The 22473-nt window shown below is 39.9% G+C and overlaps 1 protein-coding gene across 1 annotated transcript in view; it reads left to right on the forward strand.

Annotated features, from left to right (window-relative positions):
• Positions 1–22473, forward strand: part of myo3a (myosin IIIA) — a 71845-nt gene that overhangs the window by 43216 nt on the left and 6156 nt on the right. Inside the window, exons 15-35 of the mRNA XM_025910536.1 lie at positions 190–392; positions 1676–1774; positions 1881–1995; positions 2678–2804; positions 3239–3446; positions 4622–4769; positions 6357–6510; positions 7002–7090; positions 7181–7310; positions 7846–7928; positions 8202–8243; positions 10561–10641; positions 11121–11326; positions 11421–11532; positions 12601–12763; positions 12850–12936; positions 13022–13145; positions 13240–14446; positions 14539–14689; positions 19499–19590; positions 21356–21396. Coding sequence (XP_025766321.1) covers positions 190–392; positions 1676–1774; positions 1881–1995; positions 2678–2804; positions 3239–3446; positions 4622–4769; positions 6357–6510; positions 7002–7090; positions 7181–7310; positions 7846–7928; positions 8202–8243; positions 10561–10641; positions 11121–11326; positions 11421–11532; positions 12601–12763; positions 12850–12936; positions 13022–13145; positions 13240–14446; positions 14539–14689; positions 19499–19590; positions 21356–21396 — 3662 coding nt within the window. The remainder of the gene's footprint in view (positions 1–189; positions 393–1675; positions 1775–1880; positions 1996–2677; positions 2805–3238; positions 3447–4621; positions 4770–6356; positions 6511–7001; positions 7091–7180; positions 7311–7845; positions 7929–8201; positions 8244–10560; positions 10642–11120; positions 11327–11420; positions 11533–12600; positions 12764–12849; positions 12937–13021; positions 13146–13239; positions 14447–14538; positions 14690–19498; positions 19591–21355; positions 21397–22473) is intronic.

Below are 22473 nucleotides of genomic sequence, written 5' to 3' on the forward strand. Positions count from 1 at the left end.
AGTGTGCTGGTGCTGCAGTTGGTGCCAGTCATGATTTGAAGGCTAACTACAAAGGAAATGTCATTTCTCTTGACCTTTTTTGTATTCATATGAGAAGATTATAGAAAGCGGTAGTGCTACTTGTCACAGTGTAACACCTTTTTTTTTAAATTAGTCCCCCAAACTAAAGTGGAATGATATTTTGTTTAGGCCAATAATAGGACACTCCAGGAGAAGATCCTGCTGGTCAACAGCTTGGTGGAGGCATTTGGAAATGCCTGCACTGTCATCAATGACAACTCCAGCCGCTTCGGCAAGTACCTGGAAATGAAGTTCAACGGTGGTGGAACAGTGGTCGGAGCACAGATATCCGAGTATCTGCTGGAAAAATCCAGAGTTGTCCACCAGGCGATGTAAATATCACTTCCTGTTTCTTGTTTTGGTCCCGGTTTTGACTGTTATCACCTTCATTTGAGAGTGACATTCATAGAAAAATACAAATAATCTCTCTGTTCATTTTCTGAAAGAACATTGCAGTGAAGGTTATTGTTCTGCCCGCTTTCCACGGATCAGCGGATAATAGATTGTCTCTTTTTCTTGCTCTCTTTCACATCTGCTTTTTCATTTGAAACTGGTGGCATTTGCTTTCACCTGCATTTCACTCGGTCCATCATTTCTTCTTATCGTGTGTCTGGGGAGCAGACCAGGTCAAGTGGAAGGGCTAGCTTATTTCCTGTTGGATCAAAGATTGTGGTCTTGCGTGTGTCTTTAGTGGAACTTCAAAGACACACTCAAGTACTGCATTGGAAAACAGACACACGTCAGAGAGGGCCGTACATTGTATGAATATTTAGTCTGTTAATGGGTGTCGTATATGGGTTGATAGAAAACAGGGTGAACTGCTATGTTTTCATGAATTAATCTTTATTCACGTGTTGCATGTTTTGTTACCCCTGCAAGATAATTTTCAATTGCTTCATTATGGGTTTAATTTAATTGCACACACACACCTGAAATGATTGTTGATGCTTTCCGATGGGATTTGGTGACAGTATCCTGAAACAAATTTAGTTTGATTATCCTGTTGAAACAAAAATGGTTTTTTACTAATGGATTTAGCAAAAGATTAGACAGGTTTTCCTTCACCATGTTCATGATTAATATAAATTTAAGCTTAAATTTTATTCATAATAAACAACCAAAGGGATTCAGTGTTCATCATCATTCATCTATGCTTGTAATTTACTTCATAGAGTGTTACAATTTGTGTTACTGGTGGAAATACAACTTGGTTTTGAATTTAAAGAAGGATCGTCAGCCTTCTTATTCAAACGAATATGGGAAGGTGCAGGATTGTTTGCAGATTATATTAGTTTGTCTGTTTTCCCTCCAAATTCCAAAACTATGACATCACAACAATGTGATTGGTCAGTAGCAATGTTGATCCTGGACACTATTAACATGATGCAGGAGTAACACCAACATGGAGATATCAGATACACCAGGTTTTTAAAAAGCTGGAAACATGTTAACTAACTATTCCTGTGCATATTTTAGCTTTGATCATGTATATTTTGTTATAAATTTTCTTAAAAAAAATAAAACTGGAGTCATGTTAATCATGTGGCTAAAACATTTACCTAGCATGTCTCCTTTTCAAGAATTTGATTTCCACTATATGTGCGTGTTCCCACAGGGGGGAGAGGAACTTCCACATCTTTTACTACATTTATGCTGGTCTAGCTGACAGGAAGAAGCTAGCCCACTACAAGCTCTCTGACAGCAAAACACCTAAGTAGGTTTGACATTCCTTAGCAATTTTCCCAAAACACTGTTATCTGCGTCCCATGCTGCAAACTCCCGACTTCCTGAGACCCCAGTGGTTCCTTTTTGTTTTGTAGGTATCTGTACCACGAGAACATTAAACTTGGGCCTGACATAGTGAACAACGCTTCCTACAAGGAGCAGTTTGATGCAGTGGAGCAGTGTTTCAAAGTCATTGGATTCACCCTGGAGGTATAAACTGATGTATTCATTACTGGGCCACAGGTTTAGCAGTATAACCTTGATCCTAGTATTCACACTGATTTGTCCTCACTCGCCCCCATTAAAGTCACTGTATGTAAAAATAACATGTAAACAACCTTACTAGCTATAGCACCAGTATTGCTGGAATCAGTGTGATCATGCCGGCCCTCTCGTCTTGTATATGGCTTGTGATGAAACATAAAGCTGCAGGCACATGTAGGCAGTCAGTTCTTGACATTGTGAAGCCTAATGAGGCTCAAAGTACTGATTGCTCTTGGGATCTGCACGTCAATAGTACTTATGTTGTAATCACTCGGCAGCGCTATTTTACTGTGTCGTTTTGTCGTCCATGAAATACACTACAAGCTGATCCCTTAATATATGTGCTGCAGGTGAATTAGTGTTTTTTTATTTTTCAAATCTGTATTATTTGTAGATTTAAGATTTTAACAAACTGTGCCCTTTTTTGGTCTATTTGAACTGCTTTCATAGTTCATAATAATAATTGAGCCACCTATTTTCGGATTGGCTACTCCTCCCAAACAGAAGGTTTAAACAGCAGCTTCTGTGCTCAAAGCTAGAGCTATGAGTCTGAGGTGACCATATTAGGGATAGTTGCACACACTGATACATGTTTCCATACAAACTGTATTTGTTATAATTTTTGCAGGAGCTCGGAAATGTTTACAGCACACTGGCTGCCATCCTCAACTCTGGGGACATTGAGTTTTCTCCAGTTGCCTCAGAGCACCAAACAGACAAGAGCAACATCTCCAACATGTCTGTCTTGGAGAACGGTAAGAAAGAGAGAGAGAAGCACAATGCATGATGACAGAAAACCAAATATGACTGTGAATTTCCTCTGCTACACCCCCTTCCTCCGCCTCCCTCTTTTGCTTGCCATCATTAACTCTGCAGGAGTCCTCCATGTTTAGATAAATACAGGAAATGATTTTGGTTAAATCAATTACCCAAGACTCCGTTAGTACATAAAAATCATTAAGAAGCATACATTTGTAATGGTTAGATATTACAGTGCATGCTTTGCATTATATTTTCTGAATTCAAACACCTGTTCTGAATGGTAATTTAGAAAACAGCATAGATGCGGCCTATTAATTGAATGAATATTCTCCTGCTCAGTCAGAATGAGGCTACATATTGCATAAGATGTGCTGCTTTCAGTAAACTCCACAACTTTTATCCCCTTCCTTATCTCATGTCACCTCAGTGGCATCTCTGCTGCGTATCCGCTCAGACGAACTGCAGGAAGCCCTGACCTCCCACTGTGTTGTGGCCCGCGGAGAGACGATCGTCAGACCCAACACAGTGGAAAAAGCGGTGGAGGTGAGGGACGCCATGGGTAAAGCTCTCTACAGCCGCCTCTTCAGCTGGATTGTCAACCGAATCAACGCTCTGCTGCGGCCTGACAGCCAAGGGTAAGATGGGGGGGCAGAGAGTGTGATGGTGTGTTTGGTTGTCACGAATGAGGTCATCTCACAAAGTTCCTGCTTTTGGATTAAAATAGATACACAACTAGATTCACTGCCAAGTCTTTAAAACTGCAGAATATACTTTAAAATCTATTTGCGTACATATTTCATCAAGTATAGTGTCAAAAAACAAAAACAAATTTAAAAAAATGTACATTTTACATGTTAAAACCAACAGTTTAACAGTTTTAAACATAAAAAGATATATTAAATAATAATAATAATAATGGATTGCATTTATATAGCGCTTTGCTAGGCACCCAAAGCGCTTTACAATTCCACTATTCATTAACTCTCATATTCACACACTGGTGGAGGCAAGCTACAGTTGTAGCCACAGCTGCCCTGGGGCAGACTGACAGAAGCGAGGCTGCCATATCGCGCCATCGGCCCCTCTGGCCAACACCAGTAGGCGGTAGGATAAAGTGTCTTGGGACACCACGACCAGGACAGAGAGAGCAGCCTGCAACCTTCCGGTTACAGATGAGCTTCCCAATCCCCTGAGTCACGGTCAGTTCTTTCTAACGTCTAAATGATGTCTGTCTACTAACATCCTCTCAGCTGAAGTGCTAAAAATTGCACTTCCGCTAATGGCCACTAGAGGCCCATTCTAGAAGTGAGTTACACACTCCATGCCCAGTTTTCAAAAGAAATAAACATTTCTGCAGCCTGATACAAAATTCTCTTTATGACCTTTATGACAGTTGTATGTTGGTAATCTTTTTAAATAAAACTCAAATAATAAAATATTTTAAGTCTTTAAGTTTTACTTTTTACATTATTTTCTCCATTTTGAATTATTTTCTCAAAAGTGTGAGTGAGTAAGTCAAAATTTATATTTTGACTTACTGTATGGATGGGGAAAAATCAGTGGCAGATAAGCTTCCAACTAAATAGCCAAGACTTTTTGCTTTTTACACAAGTAAGAATCATATTTATTTCTTAAAAATAAGAAAAATATTTGAGTGCTCAGCTAGAGTAGAGAAGTGCAAAATAAGAACCAGTCCACTTACCATTTAAGTGGCAGGCTACCAGAACAACATAGCCATCCCTAGCACCATACGGTTAGCTATTCTATAAATGCATTTAAAGATTTAACGTTTTATCCTCGTCTTCTCCAGAGAGGATGACAAGGGCCTTAACATCGGCATCTTGGACATATTTGGTTTTGAAAACTTCAAGAAGAACTCTTTCGAGCAGCTCTGCATCAACATTGCCAACGAGCAGATCCAGTTTTACTTCAACCAGCACATCTTTGCGTGGGAACAGGTAAAGTTCAGCCCACGAACCCCACATCAGCACGCCCCCCAGCCTGTCACTGAATTCAAATAGCACTTTCTCAGAACGTGAATCCCTTCTGAACAGCTCTCAGTGTGCAGTTTTCACCTTGGTTCTAACTCATTTCCATCTAAATTGAGATAACATGTCATCGTTTGTCAGTCTGCACTTTAAAAGAGATGGCAAGGGTAAAATATGCTGCCGTCTTTATTCACGGCAGAATGAGGTTCTCTGTTCTCCCCTCGTGCAGTCTCGTGAGAGGGTTTTGCCTTCGGGGGGGGTCAGAGAATGGTTTGCCAGTGTTAAATGATTTGGAGTCACCCATTGGGAGGTGTTATAAATCATTCCAAACGAGGGTCAATTAGGAGTTGAAGACACTTAGTGCTGGACTTAAATTCACTCTTGGGTATTGTTGGAACCAGGCCCAGAAATATATTGTCCTATGCAGCCATCATATATATATCCAGAGCATAAGGGAAATGTATGGTGCCGTGAGATTAATAGTTCTACATAAATAAGGCAGAATTAAAGGATTGCTGTATGGTTTTATCAGCAGTGCATTTACTCTGCTGCCCTCATGTTTTCATGTATGTTTACGCGTGTGGTTGCATATTGTCCCAATCTATCTGCATCCTTGCTGATTTTTTTCTGCTGTACTTCATTTGCTTTACAGTGGCACTTCATGCTCGAATAAGCAGATTGATTTGATATTGTTTGTTCCCGTTTTGTCCTGTTCTCCGTGGAGTAGAAGTCCCTGGTGATGTTGCTGAGTCATAGTAGCAGCTCTGAGTCAGCCTGATGTGATCAGGTTTGCTCACTTTGCCCTGCAGACCAGATTTATCAGAGCCGAGTTAAGAGGAGATAAAAGACAACAAATCAACATCGTTGATTTAATATTGTCCTGTCCATAAACAGCTGCTTTGGGACGATTTATGTAGGTAAATTCGTAGACGCTTTTATTTTAAAAGGTCAAGCCTTTGTGAACGCTAAAGCGTGACATTAAAGAAATAAAACCGAGGGTATAAAACTGTACTGCTGTTTAATGGATCTTAAAGTGCATTTGGTATTATAAGACAGGGTTTCACTCATGCAGAAATACCGCTCTATTATTAAGGCAGCAGCATTAATAGCATCTTAGTACCAAGGAGATCAAGGATTAATGACTATTGACCACGTATAGTAACCCAGTCCTAAAGGCTGTCCTGTAACAGTGAATATTTGTCATTAACTAGAGACCAGATAGAAAAGCTACAGTGTCTTGCTAGGATTAGGAGATTAACCTTGGAATCAGTTTGATATTTAGAGCTAACTGGAGAGATCAGCATTCAATGAAAGGTTATCCACTTGTTCATAATTCATTCTAACATGTTATCACATGTTAGGGTTAGCTAAAGGAATCCCAAACACACAAAGAAGTTGATTTGACATCTTATTTGGACCTTTTTATTTAGTAACATGGAAATCGATGGAAAACTTAAGAAATTCAGGCTTCATCAAGCTGTTGGAAGGTGTTAGGACGCATGAAAGGAGGCCATTAAAGACATTATATCACGAGAGCTTATTTCCACTCCTGTGCAGGATGAGTACCTGAATGAAGAAGTTGATGCTCGGATGATCGAGTACGAGGACAACCGGCCACTCCTGGACCTGTTCTTGCAGAAGCCCATGGGGATGCTGTCACTTCTGGATGAAGAGAGTCGCTTCCCGCAGGCCACTGACCAGACACTCGTAGGTGAGTTGCTCCGATTTCAATAGAGAAATGTTTGTTTTATTTGCTTTATTATTTATGTTATCATGTTTTGAGTTGGGTAACCTCGGTAACCACAACTTCCTGTTAGTGCAGGGGCTGATTACATATGAGGTGTTAATCTAACTTTTCTCCAACTATACACTCTGATATTTTGCTTTGTCCCAGAGCAAGATAACAAGTGTGGTTGAGTTGTGGTGATCATTTAGGTTGTGGCTCCAAAATGATGACCACGCAGTGACAGACGTTTAAAGTTGGCTGCTGTGACAGTTTCACAATCAAATATAGCTTTGAACAAAATTTTGATAGGATCAGAAATTTAGGTTGACCCTCTCACAAGCCTGACTGCTGCTGTGACCTACATATACCATACTATAAATTAATAGTAGATATTATAACTTGAATCTAGGGTGTGTACGGACCTTCGGATGGCCTTGGGTGTTTGGATAATTAACTCATGCAATCTGATATTTTAGAGAAATTTGAAGGTAATCTCAAGACAAAAAGCTTCTGGAGGCCAATGAGGGTTGACCTGGGCTTTGGGATTCACCACTATGCTGGAAAGGTAATTTAACATTTAATTCTAATCATAAACTGAAGCTGTTTGGCATTTGCTATTCATATCTTTCTTTGTACCTCTCTACCAAACCTTAAGGTGATTTACAATGCCGCGGGCTTCTTGGCCAAGAACAGAGAAACCCTTCCAGCTGACATTATCCTGCTGCTGCGCTCGTCGGAGAATGAGCTCATTCGCAAACTTGTCACTCACCCCCTCACCAGAACAGGTGAAGTAGACACAACAGCTCTTTGTGAATGAAGTTAAAATCAAGTTAAGAAAGAAAGGTAGAGGGTGAAAAGTTCTAACTTTTGCTTCAATTATTTGAAAACGGTGCACAAGTACTTAAATAAAATGACAGGCCATTCTTAGCCTGTTTAGCTTCCTCCTCTTGTCTGGCAAACGTGTTTTGTAATAAGCAGTATTCTTTACAAGCATGTATTTTTTGTCAGCAATGTCAAAATCTAATCACAAAACTAATAATCTGGTTATTGCTCTTTAAAAGCAGTTTTAAAGGGGCCGTTTTAGCAGTGGTGCTTTATGACCTGATGTCACGTTCACTGACCTGATCAGCAGTAACTCTCAGCATGACAGGAGCCTACTGTTTAGGCTAAAAGTAGCCTCAGTAATTATCCCACCTGATTAAAATAACGTGCACTGCTCTGTTTCTTCAGATGGTTTCTGGATGTGTGACTAAGTCTCTTTTCTCTGTTGAGGGCAGTTTGTTCACTGACTCACTCTCTAATCCACTATTCATTTCACAGGCAACCTTGCCCACACCAAGGGTAAAGGCATAAACACAATACGGAGCCCACGGACCCCGACACGCACCGTCACCCTCGCCAAGGTACTTACAGCACTGTCTGCATTATCACTGTATTATCTCCCACATAAAGAACTTCCTCTGAAAAGTTGTTCAATTTATTTTCTCCTTATTACTCTCACTACTCCAGTCGAGACCTGCTGCTGAATTACAGTTCAGCTACTTGTGTGTCTACTGTGTTTTCCATTTATTCTATCTCGGAAACTGTACCCAACTGTAATTACTTCTTATTTTATTTATTTTCTCACCTTTCTTTCTTTTTTCTTTTTCTCTTTCGCTGCATTTCTGTTTCAAAAGATGGGAGTGCTAAGTTTATACAGTTCTTTTTCTTTTAGCGAGGTAATGAAGATGTGTGTATAACTATACCCAGTGTAGACCCCTTTCCTCACTCTAGATATCCTTATAATGACCAATTGGATCCCAATATAATGGCCTGTAGCTTGGTTTGAGATAGTTACAGTTAAAGTTACTTAGTTCAACTAACTGAAAAGGGACCTGTTATGCATTTCCTTAGTTTCTATTTTATATACTTGTCAAAAAAGAAACACAAGTAACATAACTACCATATATGTATATACAAGACTTTTAACCTGCAGGATGGCCTCCTCTGGACGTGATGCAAACACCTCCTGAGGAGGTGACCTCTGTGCCTCAACTGTCTAATCCAAGTGTCTGGATCTGTTGTTGAGGAATTAGCTGTGCAGTGGTCCTTGGTTGTGGCTGCCACTGATGAACACGTTGACCTAGTGTGTTGCTGGCATGTTCAACAGGGGACAGATCTCGATTAAATGCTGGCCAAAGAAGTGTCTGGATATGTTTCTGATCCAGAAAGGACTGTGCTACTCTGGAATTGTGCTGCTGAAACAGCTGGAGGGTGGGGTGCTGCCACAAACATTTCACAAGCACAGGTTGAAGCACTTCATCTACCTCTGTCCAGTCAGATTTCCATCAGATCAGAGATGGCTCTCTCCTTGGCGTTATCAGTGGATTTGTGAGATTTACAAGTGATTTCATTTGTGTTTTGTTAACAAAATAGTAATTCCATTAACTAAAACCAGAACTGAAAGCTAATCAACGTGTTTGGGGGTTTTAAAAGATTAAAAATGCACAGTAGTCAGTTTTAAAACAAAGATATGATGATATTATATATGTCACCATATACAACTTTCCATAGCTCCTCATGTTTAACATGACAAAAGTTCTAAAATATTAGTTCAGCATGAGCCCCTAATGAGCCAAAAGCTTGCTATGGTGCCAAGGAGAGCAGGTATCCCCAATGTGGTTATCTCAGGCACACAGCTCTGTCTGAACAGAGGCCCCGCCTACCTGCTGTTGAAATAATGTGTTTGTGAGAGGCAGCCAATCAGATGATAGTTGGCTTAAAGGAAGAGGGAAAAGAGCTGAAGCAGGGAGTGATTTGACGGGAATCACTCAAAGCTATTTTAATAGACTCCAAGCTTAAAAATATAGAGCTGGAAATGAGCATAAAAGGTCTACTTAAAGGTATTTTTCCTGCATTAAGTCTCTGTGTAGGTCATTATGTGTATTTGCAGCCTTGCTTTGCAAAATGCTAAATGCACCTAAAAACATCCCTTGCTTCCTTCTGATGTATCTCTTATGCCGTGCTACTACTAGACTTGTTCATATCCATCACAGTGCTGGATTTGTGTTTATAGCACCATGCCTAATTCTGCTACGCAATTTCAGAAAAATGGCTTACATAGTCAATCCATTTTTTTAAAATTCTTTTAAAACAGTGCTAAAACTTTAAATTTTGCACTCCAAGCATTCCATAATCAGCCTGACTCTTTCAGGTGCCAGTATCCAAATAAAACTCCTCCTGGCAACTCAATTACGTGGCTTTACGTGCTGGCGTGAATTAGTTTAGATTGCAGCCGTACACCATTGCTAAATGTAAGCCTCAAAGCCATTTGCTCACCTAAAACCAATCGACAGCGGCTACATTTACAAGAACTGTTTGATTAGTTCTTGAATTTATTTCCATTCATCTGCATATTTTAGGAAAAAAGCTCATCAAAGGTTTTTCTCTTGAGAAGGCACGATGAGCGATTTAAATGCTAAAAAACAGCATTAGGCTGATGGTGTGCTATAAAGGTGGTCTTCTCCCCGTTGTGTTTGTGCTGACAATTAGATGTAGAGCTTAATAAAATGTTACCAAATATGTGGTAAAGGACAATTAAGTGGTTATTTTTTTTTATTTTTATGTAGCTGTCTGTTTTTGGGGGGTGTTGTTTGTTTTGTTTTTTTCTAAGCAGTTTTTAAGCATTGAGTCATTGACATGTGACTGATTTGAGTGTAACACTGTTGTATATAAGTAGACCATATTCTTGATTTGGAACTACTTGTTTATCCACTTTATGCGTCTCTTTTGCAGCGTTCTCTGGAATTAAAGCCTGCAAAAAAATTCTTGCTTGATGTAAGCAAATGAAAACGGTGATTGGTGGTTTTTCCAAAGCACAATCAAATATTTGGAGTAAAATTTGCACAGGAGAAAAAAGATAAACCGCATACATGTCTTATTATTTAGTCGGATATCCATACTGTACAAGCAGAAAATATAGAGAGTAGTATTATATCATATAGTCGGTATTACTGGCCTTTTTGATATGTTTTATGTTTTTGGGTTTTTTTATAGCCAGGTGAATCTGGAGACACGCCTTACCACCCTAGAGAAACCACCAACATGAGAACACAGACAGTGGCCTCCTACTTCAGAGTAAGATTTGAACATGTTTTTTTAATTATTTTATTTTATTTCCTTGGATCAGTTATTTGGGAAGTTTTTAGAGAGAGCCACAAATTAACAAACAAATACAGTTGTACTCAGTAGTTCACATACACTCATCATGAGCATGATGTCATAGTAATTTTGAGCTTTTTAATAATTTCTTTTAAAGGTTTTGTTTCCAGGGTGGAATGATTGTACAGCGTCCTTAAAGATCTATGCATTTATTTTGGATTTTCTACACAGGGTCAGAATTATAAATACAAACATAGAAATTATACATACAAACTCAGATATTTAGATACTCTTTTAGGGCCAGGGGCTGGATAACCACCATCTACCATAATAGAATTGTACCATAAATTTCTAGCTGGTTTTCTTTGAGTGCCTTGTCTCTCACCAGAGACATTATAACTACCATATATTTACCACAACTACCCCTAATAATCTTCTTCTTCTGCTCCTTCTAGTACTCTTTAATGGACCTTCTGTCCAAGATGGTAGCAGGTCAGCCTCACTTTGTGCGCTGCATCAAGCCCAACAACGATCGCCATGCCAACAAGTTTGACCGTGAAAAGGTTCTGGTCCAGCTTCGATATACTGGTGTTCTGGAGACTGCCAAGATCAGACGCCAGGGTTACTCTCACCGCATCCTGTTTGCTAACTTCATTAAGAGGTCAGTGGTAAAAAGCAGAGCTTATGAAGTGATTACAAAATCAGCGTGTAGACCCTTGATATTAGTGTCCAGATAATTACATTGATTGCTGCAGGTACTACTTATTGGCTTACCATGCTAACGAGGAGCCCGCTGCGACTCCAGAAACATGTGCTGCAATACTGGAGAAGGCCAAGCTGGAAAACTGGGCCATGGGAAAGACAAAGGTAAGGAGAGATTTAATGTGGTGTTTACTGCTTTTTTTCACACGTTATGGTCATGAATAGATTCAAATCAAGTTAATAAAGGACTCCAGATGAAGGTTTGTATACCCAAGGCATTTAGGTTAAACAAGGCATGAAAATAAAAGAATGTGCTTTGGACTTTTTTTAGTTTTAAATTTATAACCAAAGAGCTTTTCAAACATCATCATCATAAAATATCATAGACTTGAGTCAACAATTCAATAACAAAAGTGATTATCCCACAGCTGTTAAAGGCTGATGGGGTGTGGTCGTCACCCTGCCTAGTGGTCAGGTGGTTGAGTGGCATGGACCCTCAAGTTTCTGTATGAGATAACTTGAGAACGAGGCAACGTTAGATTTTGAAATTCATACCATAGATGTATCCACTAAAGACGTTGGACAACTTTGAATCTCATTGACCTCTTTCTCAAGGTTATGGTGAAAGGTCAGGTTTTCTGAAAATCTTGTGAACACATTCAGTAGAGAACTAGATGATTTTCAAATTCATCCAGTATGTACAGCTCCTGAATATCTTGGAGAAGTTTGACTCCTGATGACGTGATCTCAAGGTCAGAGGTCAGATTTTCAAATTTATACCTTAGGTGCATTAACTAGGAGGCTAAGGGGTAGCACTGACAGCTGCCAGTATTTTTACATATTCTGATTACCTAGGGTTAGGGTCAATATTACTGCAAACTGAAGCCAGTTTAGTGAAGGCTACTTTCTTTCCAATGCTTTATTTTCTGCTGCTTTATGGATTAGCATTTATTTAGTACTTTTCTAATCTTGATAACAACTTAAAACACTTTACGCTAAGAGACTTATATGCATTCATATTGCACTGATGGGCACATGCACACACCACATAAAAAGGTACCTTAAATTGATGAACCCAGAAATCTCCTGCTGTGAAAGAACAATAACTTCTGCACTGTCGTGCCTGAAAAGTGAATCCAACAGTGCTTGCGTGATTCTGCATTTGAGGCTAAACTCACAGTGTTAAGTTTATATTTGAATCACTAACAGTTGTTTTTATCTCTCTTGGCTTAGGTGTTTCTCAAGTATTACCACGTTGAACATCTGAATCTGATGGTACAGCAGGCCACACAGCGAATCATCCTGGTCCAGGCTTGCGTTCGAGGCTGGCTTGGAGCCAAGCGGTACCGGCGGATATTAAAAGAGCGAGAACAGAGTGCCCTGGTGCTGCAGTCAGGTTAGTAAACTGTGCACGCTGGTTGTGTACCAGAATGTCAACAAGTTATAGAGGAGGCATAGAATTTTTTTTTTTGTGTCCTGCAGCATACAGAGGCCATCAAGCTCGGAAGAGGGTAGCTGATGAGAAAAGCAAAGCAAAGTTGGAGGCCTTCATCATCCAGTTTCAGGCTGGTAGGAGTCTGATATTAAATTAGTTACATTATCTATATGTGGTGCGTATTATATTGGTTTACCCTTGTTCCATTTTCTTCTTCAGTTTGCAGAGGCTATCTCGCAAAAAAGAGGTACAAAGAGATGGTAGATGAGAAGAATAAAGCGGCAACCAAGATTCAGGCTCGCTACAGAGGGCACAAAGAAAGGAAGAGCTTTAAAAGAAAGCTGTAAGAGAGATGGAAGCTATGCACAAAGCAGCAGTGAAATGTCTTTTTTTTCTTTTCTTTTTTTTTAACATAAATGTGTCCATTTTGCTTCCAGGGAAGCCAGAGAGAAAGAGAAAGCAGAGACTGCTTCGAAAGAAAATGAGGAACAGATCGCAAAACCAGAAAATGATGCAAAGAACGAGGAGGAGGAAACTAAAGCTGCAGTGGTTCTTCAAAGCAACTATAGGGGCTACAAAGAGAGAAAAAAGTTTAAGGAGAGAAAAAAGACGATGGCTGGGGCAGAGCTGGAATTGCCAAATGCAACAGCGGAAGAGGGACAGGAAAAAGATGTCCAAGAGTTGGCTAGCAAAGAAGGAGAAGGTGAAAAGTCCGCTGATAAACAAGAGGAGAATGAGGAAGATGAAGAAAGTACTTATGAAGCAGAGGAGAATGATGACAGTGATAATACTCAGGTGCCGGAAGATGAGCACACAGAAGTGGCAGAGGAAGCAGTGATTCAGGATGCTGAGCCTAAAAAAGAAGAGCAGGAGGATGGTGGACAGAAAAAAACTGCAGGTGAGGAAGCTGCTGATTTAGAAGAGGAAACCAAGGCGGCCACTGTTCTCCAGAGTAACTTCAGGGGCTACAAAGAGCGTAAGAAATTAGAGGAAGAAGGCAAAATCCCAGCTAAGAAACAGAAAGCAAAAAGTCCTGCACGGGACGAAGTGCTGGAAAAGGAACCAGGTAGTGAAGAGGCAGAAAAAGAAGACTCGACAGCAGCTGAAGATGCACATGAGACCAAAGCGGCTGTAGTCCTTCAGAGCAATTTCAGAGGCCATATGGAATGCAAACGACTCGAAGAGGAGGGAAAGCTCCCCAAGAAAAGGCAGAAGGAGAAAGATGTTCCACCAGAGCCTCCAAAGGAGGAAGAGACAGAGGAATCTCTTCCAGAACCCCAGGAGAACATTTCTAGTGAGAACCGAGAAGGGCTGGATGAAGAGAAAGCAGCTACTGTCATCCAGAGTAACTTCAGAGGCCACCAGGACCGAAAGAAAATGAAAGCTGAGAGGGAAGCCCAATTGAAAGCTAAGGAGGAATCTGGGACTCCCACTGATGCAGAACAGGAGGAGGCTGTGGACATCACTGATGTGGTAATTGAACGTAAAGATGAGACAGACGTTGAAAAACAAAGACTGGAGGAAGAACATGCCGCAGTGAAGATCCAGAGTAACTTCAGAGGGTACAAGGACAGGAAGAACCTGAAGGCCAACAAGGAAGTTGCGCAGAAAGAGACAAGAAGGCTGGAGAGTTTCTCCAGACAGGTTATAGCCTCAAACAGATTTTGTTGAAAACTCACTATCTTGTCATTTTCTTTCCAGTCTTATATTGCTTTTCCTTCTAATCTCTCCAACAGATCGCAAAGACGTCTGAGGACTTTCTGACTCTGCAGCAGAAGCTGAATGAGATCATCCAGGCCCATCAATCAAACCCCGAGAACAATGGCATGTTGTTTGTGAGAGGAAACGCAATCAATGGTGGCTTCACTCCCCAGCGTCGCCATTCAAGTAAGATAAGTGAGGTTGGCTTAGTGAAAAACAGATTATAAAGCAATAAAAACAATTCATAATGCTGTCATGGATTGACCCAAAGTTAATTTGAAGTTCTGGTTCAGCTTTTGATGCACTGGACCTTCAGATAATTAAGAAAGACAGTCTGTCCATTCTCACTGTCTACTCAGCTTTTGGTAGCCTTTTTCAGTCTGCTGAACTGAAGATAACGGACATGGTGCCAAACTGCGCTCAGAACCATTGACCGAAAGATGTCAAAGTGCAACTGAGCTATTAGTTCTATTCAAACTTTGACTGAAAACAACAATTTGGGCCAGGAGTGGGTGCTCATTCACTATTTTTTAGTTCAAGGATAATAAATTACAGCTATTTTTTCACAGTTCTTTAATTTTCATTGCTAAAAAAACCAAGAAGATTGAGATTTTATTGCTGACTTCTCAGGGTAGGTGGCCATGTTACTGATGGACAGTATCTTCTTTCTGTGTCCTGCAGCTCTATTAGATTAGGAAACCTGAGAAGGTCAAGTGCCAAAACAGGAAGCATTTCTCTTCTTCATGTGTCATCAAAGATAACATTTGATTTGCATGGGTGATATCTGTAATTGCTTTTGGGGTGGTCAATGGAGTGAGGCAGCAATTTGAAAAGTTCCCTTTGCAAAAATAAAGATGACAGCTGTCATTGTACATTCAGGTGTCTCAAGTAAACAATCTAATATTTATGTAATGAAGGATCATATTTGGTCACCATCAGAATTATTTTGCTTTTTATCAAGCTTTAGAGTCTTTTTGAGTTTTATTACAAGGGCATTGGATTTGCAGTACCTTTTTAATCTTGTGTGATAGCCTTGTAATGCTCTGTTTGTAAATTGAGTTTTAAATTTTTTAGTAGTCAACATTTTGAATAATCACTTCTGTTTTGGAAGCTGTAACAGTATACCAGGGTACCTTCAGTAAGACTGTAGCATTTAACTTTTACCTGTCACCAGAAAAGCCCACATTTTAATTAATTTTGTATTATGAATACATATTCATTGTTTGACTAGTACCCTAAAGAGTAATATGAAAGTAGTAATCTAAAAGGAGAAGACGAAACCAAAAGCCAGCCACAAAAGGATACTGCCCACAGACAAATGAATAACGTAAAGCCTTTGAGTTTCAGACTGTATGCTTTGAATGTACTGAATGATCTTGTATTTCTTTGATTTCAAATATTTTTTTAATTAGCAGAAGAGTGTTCTATTTTTTTCCTTCACTTTCCCACATCGCAAAATTGGTATGGCCCGGATCTAGCCCACACAATGTGGTTACACATGGCCCACATACCGCAAAGAATGGCCCACACATGGGCCAGCACAAGTCCAGTTGCAGACACACTGGTGGCCCAGAACAGTTTCAGCTCTGGCCCCAGATGTCAGCCTAATGTGTACCTTGTGTAACAGATTCTTAAATAGCGCTTTTCTACTCTCCCAGATTACTTAAAGTGCTCTATACAACATGACACATTCACCCATTCACACTTTCTCTAAACTGAGTGCTTCCTAACTACATTCATACACATTCACACGCTTGACATGCAGACTGGAGGAGCCAGGAATCAAACCACTAACCTTCCAATCAGTAGGTGACCTGCTCTACCTCCTGAGCTACAGCCAGGAGGTAGTAGACCCTCACTAGGTTTTGGATAAAGTGTACACTCACAAACCTGTCAAACCTGCATTTGAAACATTGGCTACCATCGCAGCATCATATTGAAACATGGCATTTCTGTCTTCTAACTAAAATAGGAAAATAGGAACATAAATAGTGCCTCATTGCCAGACCTGGCCAACATCTGGTTGACATACACCCTGCCATGACACCAGTCAGTCAGAAGTGCCAGCTTGATGCCGGATCCAGGCCAGACCTGTTTTCTATGAGCCTGGGCCACATACACCAAACCACAATCGGGCCAGATGTGGCATGGCATCACATAGACAGTGCCATCTACGCCAGGCCTGGCCCATATCTCGATGACATACCACTTACCATGCCGGAAGTCAGCCAGCAGTGCCGGCTTGACACCAGATCCGGGCCAGACCTGTCTGCTATGTGGGTTGTCGTTGATAACCTGGTACTACTCAATAGCACTGGGTTGTATCCTCGTTGGTCTTTCCAAGTAATTGTTCTTCTTTGTGACATAAATTCATCAAGGTGCAGAATACATTTCTCAGACATTTTGGTCCATGTTGGCATTACACAGTTGCTGATTTGTTGGCTACACATCCCACTTCTGCTATTTACATTAGGCAAGGCAAGGCAAGGCAAGTTTATTTATATAGCACAATTCAACAACAAGGTGATTCAAAGTGCTTTACAGAGACATTAAAAACAAAAACAAATAAAAAGCATGATTTAAATTTGATTAAAACAAGCAAACAAACAAACAAACAAACAAAACAGTATATAAAATCAGAACAGTAGATAAAATCAGTAGTTAAAAAGTAGGTTTTGAAATTTAAACTTAAGTGTGGATTTGGTGCTTTATTCAAATGCAGCTGAGAATAGGTGAGTCTTCAACCTGGATTTAAATAAACTGAGTGTTTCAGCTGATCTGAGGCTTTCTGGGAGTTTGTTCCTGGTATAAGGAGCATAAAAGCTGAATGCAGCTTCTCCGTGTCTGGTTCTGACTCTGGGGACTGATAACAGACCGGATCCAGATGACCTGAGGGATCTGGAAGGTTCATACTGGGTCAGGAGGTCACTGATGTATTTCGGTCCTAAACCATTCAGAGCTTTATAGACCAGCATCAGAACTTTAAAGTCTATCCTCTGACGGACAGGCAGCCAATGTAAAGACCTCAGAGCTGGACTGATGTGATCCACTTTTTTGGTCTTAGTGAGGACTCTAGCAGCAGAGTTCTGAATGAGCTGTAGTTGTCTGACTGATTTTTTAGGTAGACCTGTAAAGATGCTGTTACAGTAATCAAGCCTACTAAAGATGAATGCATGGACTAGTTTTTCCAGGTCCTGTTGAGACATCAGATCTTTTATCCTTGAAAATTAGCAAGCAGTTCAACAGAAGTACCTAATACAATGGCCAGTGAGAGTGTGTTAACTAGAGAACATTTAATGGCTCTTACTCAGTTTGTTTTCTTTCAGAAAGAGCCTGAATAGATGTTTTTGTTCCCAGTCTGTATGCTAGGCTAAGCTAACTTGCGGCAGTGTACATATATGTAGACAAAGGAGTGGTATCACAGAGTGAGCTACACAGATAACAGTCTTTCTTTAATCCAGGCATGTTTGCCCTTTACAGACTCTTCTCCAGCACAGTGCATTGCCTGAGGTAAAGCAGAATGAATTATCAGTGTTATTTCCAGGGGCTAGTGCAACTCCTATGAAATTATCCTTTTCAGCTTCACAAAGTCATTTCTCCATTGACGGCGCTAATCTGTCCTCATGAATTTCACTGACATAATAAATCAAAATCATTTGCAATACACACACACACACAGAGTGAAAGCAGAGGAATCCCAGTCACATTGTTCTTCAGGAAAGGTCATCAGATGTTAATCATGTTTTGTGAGTTAGCATTTCCAACAATTATGGCAAGAAGTAATAAGTAGGTGCGTAAAATTGGCTTTACTTGTTTGCAATTCAGAATGACCTTTGGATGGAGTTGTTCAATAATGTTACAAACTTTTTACCTTCTTCACCTGAGAGCTTCTGTACGTGATGGATTGTTTTTTTCCCGTATGTGAACAGCGATTAATAATGAGCATCAAACAAAGGTCACTGTAATATATTTATAATTGCAATAACATAGATGAGGGTTGTTGATACAGTACATCATGTATGACAAACATGATAGATTGCAGTACAGCCGCTGCAAGGTGGGAGATGTCAGGCATGAAAGCTGCCCACCCAATCACTACATGTTCAAATACCGTACTCGGAATTAAACATGGATCATTACGAAGTTATCAAACACTGCACTTCCACAAGTGCCTTAGAAAATATACACTAAAAAATATTCTTGAGCCTCATAAAAATGACACAATAATCTTGAGTAAGATATAACTGAAATATATAACATCAAATGTTTATACCTGTATCATTCATCTGGACAGCACTGGTGGTTCTTGCTTTGAATCTAGTCATCTTTCATTTCACGACTTCTCTCTAAAGTCATCTGTCAAAAGTTTAAAAAAAATATATAACATAATGCAAATACACATCATTATGTGCATGTTATATGTTCAGTTTGTACTGTAATTTATTTGGAATTTTGCAAGGAGAAAAATATTATAAATTGCTGAGGCTAAACTCCAGATGCAGAAATCCATCACAGAGTAGAAATACCTCCCTCCTCTCCAATTGACCATAATGCTAACATAAATCGTTATATATTTCCAGAAATCTGTATTTTACAGCAGCACTCTTTGTTATTAAAGGTTGCAGAAACATATTCTGTGAAAAGTAGGAAGTAAAAAGGTGGAAATACAAACTGATTTGAAGGCAGCAATTTCTGGGCAGTCGTCTCTGTCTCACCATCCCCCATCTCATCTGCCATGTTTGCTCTTTAAGAAGGGAAGAAAATGCCCCAAAATACTTCAGCTAAGAGTAATTTTGTGAAATAAGAGGCTGCAGCAGTGGTGGGCATGCCATGAAAACAAACTGACACTTAAAAAAATGCAAACTGATCGTGTGTTGAAGATATTTTGAGAGTTTATCAGGAAGTAAAGTTGTGTGTTTTTGTCAGCCTCATTTGCCCCATTATCATCAGCAAAACCACTGCCGGATGCATTAAACTGTCTGTGTTACTTTTCAGCTGACAAAAGATTGTCGAGAACCCCCCGCAGGAACCAGCAGCCAAAGACCTTGAATACACCAGAGGACTCCACCTATTACAACCTGATTCATGTAAGTCTAAGAAAAGGCGGCGAATGATTTCAGATATTTTCTACAACAAAGCTTTGCCGTCAGCTGCACCTGTAACCACCTTCCCAGCATCTAGCTTTAATAATGCACTATTGATTGACAAATTTTACCCTGTAGTAGAGCTCTTTACCACACACCGTATGTTGCCAAGGTGAGAAATATCAGACTATTATGAAGCTGTCTGGAAAAGTATTTTTGTCAATGGAGTGATTTTCTTCAGAAGTTTCCCTTTTGTACTAAAAGTAGTCCCTTTTTATTCAGTGTTTATTGTTAGAAATCTTTCATCATTTTGGCACACAATAGCACCTGATTGTTGTTTACTGTTCTGTTTGTTATGTAGTGTAGTAAATACTGCAGATACAGTCCACCTAATCGATAATTAGATTGACGATCTCTTTAGACATTTAGGCATTCAACACTCAAAGCAGCAGACTTTTACTAAATCGATGACTGTGCTTTCACATTTGCTCAAGTAGTTTTAAAACAGAAGAATTCCGTTAAACTTTAGTGGAATTAGTATTTAAATAATGTTTCATTTTGCATTGTTGAAAATATGAGAGAACAGCCACTAAAATGGTGGTGCATCCCATTAAAAAGAGACATGTGACAGAAAACATATGACTAAGGGGAAAAAAATCCACTCGCTGGACCCTTTATTAGCTACTATGAGATTGGGCCCTCTTTTACCCTCAGAATAACCTAAATTCTTCATAGCAACGCTAACTATTGAGTTTAAATGAGGCTTAGTTGGTACTACAAGGCCCAAATGTGCCAAGAAAATGTACAGTGACACCATTATACCATGGTGGATGGAGCCATGCTTTCATGTTGTTTACACCCAGATCTGACCCTACCACCTGAATAATGCATCAGAAATCATTAGACCAGAAAATGTTTTTTCTTCTGCTGCTGTAGCCCATGTTCTTCAAGTTTCAACATGTTGTGCTTTATGAGATGCTCTTCTGCATACCTTGATTGCAGCAAATGGTTATTTGAGTTACTGTTGCCTGCTTGTAAACTTGAAGCAGTCTGGGCATTTTCCCCTGACCTTTGACATCAACAAAGCGCTGACCCATAGAATTGCCTCAAACTCGACTGTTTCTCTCTTTTTTTGACCATTCTCTGGAAAACCTGGAGATAGTTGTGTGGGAAAATCCCAGCAGATCAGCAGTTTCTGGAATACTCAGACCAGCCTGTCTGGCTCCAATAACTTACAGTTACATCGTAACCTTGGTTCTCTGAGTGAGAGACTATCTCTCCACTCTGTTACATATTCCATATGTATCCATATGTACCATCTCGATATGACAGAGAACCATGCCACATTCAAAGTCACTTAAATTACTTTCTTCCCCATCCCGATGATCAGTATGGACTTCAGCAGGTTGTGTCTATATGGTGCAATAAAATTGGCTGATTAGATACTTGCGTTAATGTGCAGTTCGGCTAACAAAGCGGCTAGTGAGGGTATTTTATCTGACGTTTCTCACTGAAATGCCTCTGATAGACATCAGTGACCATCGTGCTTCAGTTTAAAGCATTATTGCCAAGTTGTTCTCTTTTTCTCTAGATTAGTTGATTGTGATTAGTGGTAATGCTCTCCTATAAGATGATATGTCACCATCTTATACAACAAGATATGTCATCTAGAAACCATGAATATAGAGTGTTTGTGGATAAATCCATCCAGATATTACTGTTGGCTGTTTGACATTTAATAATCAGTTCTCCATCTCTCTTCACTCAGCGGTCTGTCCAAGATGATAAACGCAAACCCAGGAAAGAGGGGTAAGTGTCCCACTCTTATTTTAACAACCTATTAGCTACTGTTTTATGAGGTTGGCATGCTGCCTCCTTGCTTGCTACTCATGGGCCATGGTCACAACTACAGCCTGGCGCCAACATAGGGACAGTGTCTGGGTCCAAACTTAATGATCCACAGCGATACACACATCCACAGTTAAATTAATTGCCCTCATCTTTTACCTCTTTACATTGGCTGAATATCATATTCCTGGAGAAATTTAACATAAGGAATCCCAAATTGGTGGTTTGGTATCATTTATAGGAGTTGTTCTGTGGGTTTCTGCATTATGTGACGTGTTTCGAATATACTGGTAAATGTTTTCAGCATTTTTGTTAAAGAAAAGAAAATGAAACCAGAAAGTATCTGTGGATGTGTACAGTCATGCATATGTATGTGCCATACAGGCCACAAGGTGAGCATCCCGCACAGAGTGAGAGGTTGAAGATAGACCGATAGGGCTGGCTGAACAAGCAGGGGCCTGGGTACTTTATCACAGCAGTCTGAGGAGACACAGACATGCACACACACACTGAGCCACCTTGATGTGGACACACACAATACAACACAGTGCTAAACATCAAGGGTAATAATTTGTTAGCAAATAAATAAAGCCAGCGATGGACAGGAGCAGTTTACATGCATCATTAAGGATGAGAAGGTCAGCAGGAACAATAGCGTCTCTGGCTGAAGCTGACAGCATTTGGGCTTGGGAAATGGGAAAACGGGGGTGATAGGGATAGAAAGCTGGAGAGTATACTGATGTGATGATAGTAAATGAGAGTGAAGACACACATGAGAAATGGGGAGGGAAAGTGTGATTGCATAGCACAGATATCTATATTTTAGTACCACTATCAGCACTCTGAAATCTACAAGTTGGTTGGTTATTCAGCCTATTTCAAGCTTATGAAACCTTATAGGCTTCTCACCACACTGCATTTCAAAAATATGTCTGTAATCGTTGTGCATTCAGTGCATAATTAATTCTGTCATATTATTTGGGACATTTCAAACAAGTCTGCAGCTATAGGTTAATGTATGCTTGTGGCTAATATTTG

Source organism: Oreochromis niloticus, linkage group LG9 (genome assembly GCF_001858045.2).
Source record: "Oreochromis niloticus isolate F11D_XX linkage group LG9, O_niloticus_UMD_NMBU, whole genome shotgun sequence".
Taxonomy (NCBI): Eukaryota; Metazoa; Chordata; class Actinopteri; order Cichliformes; family Cichlidae; genus Oreochromis; species Oreochromis niloticus.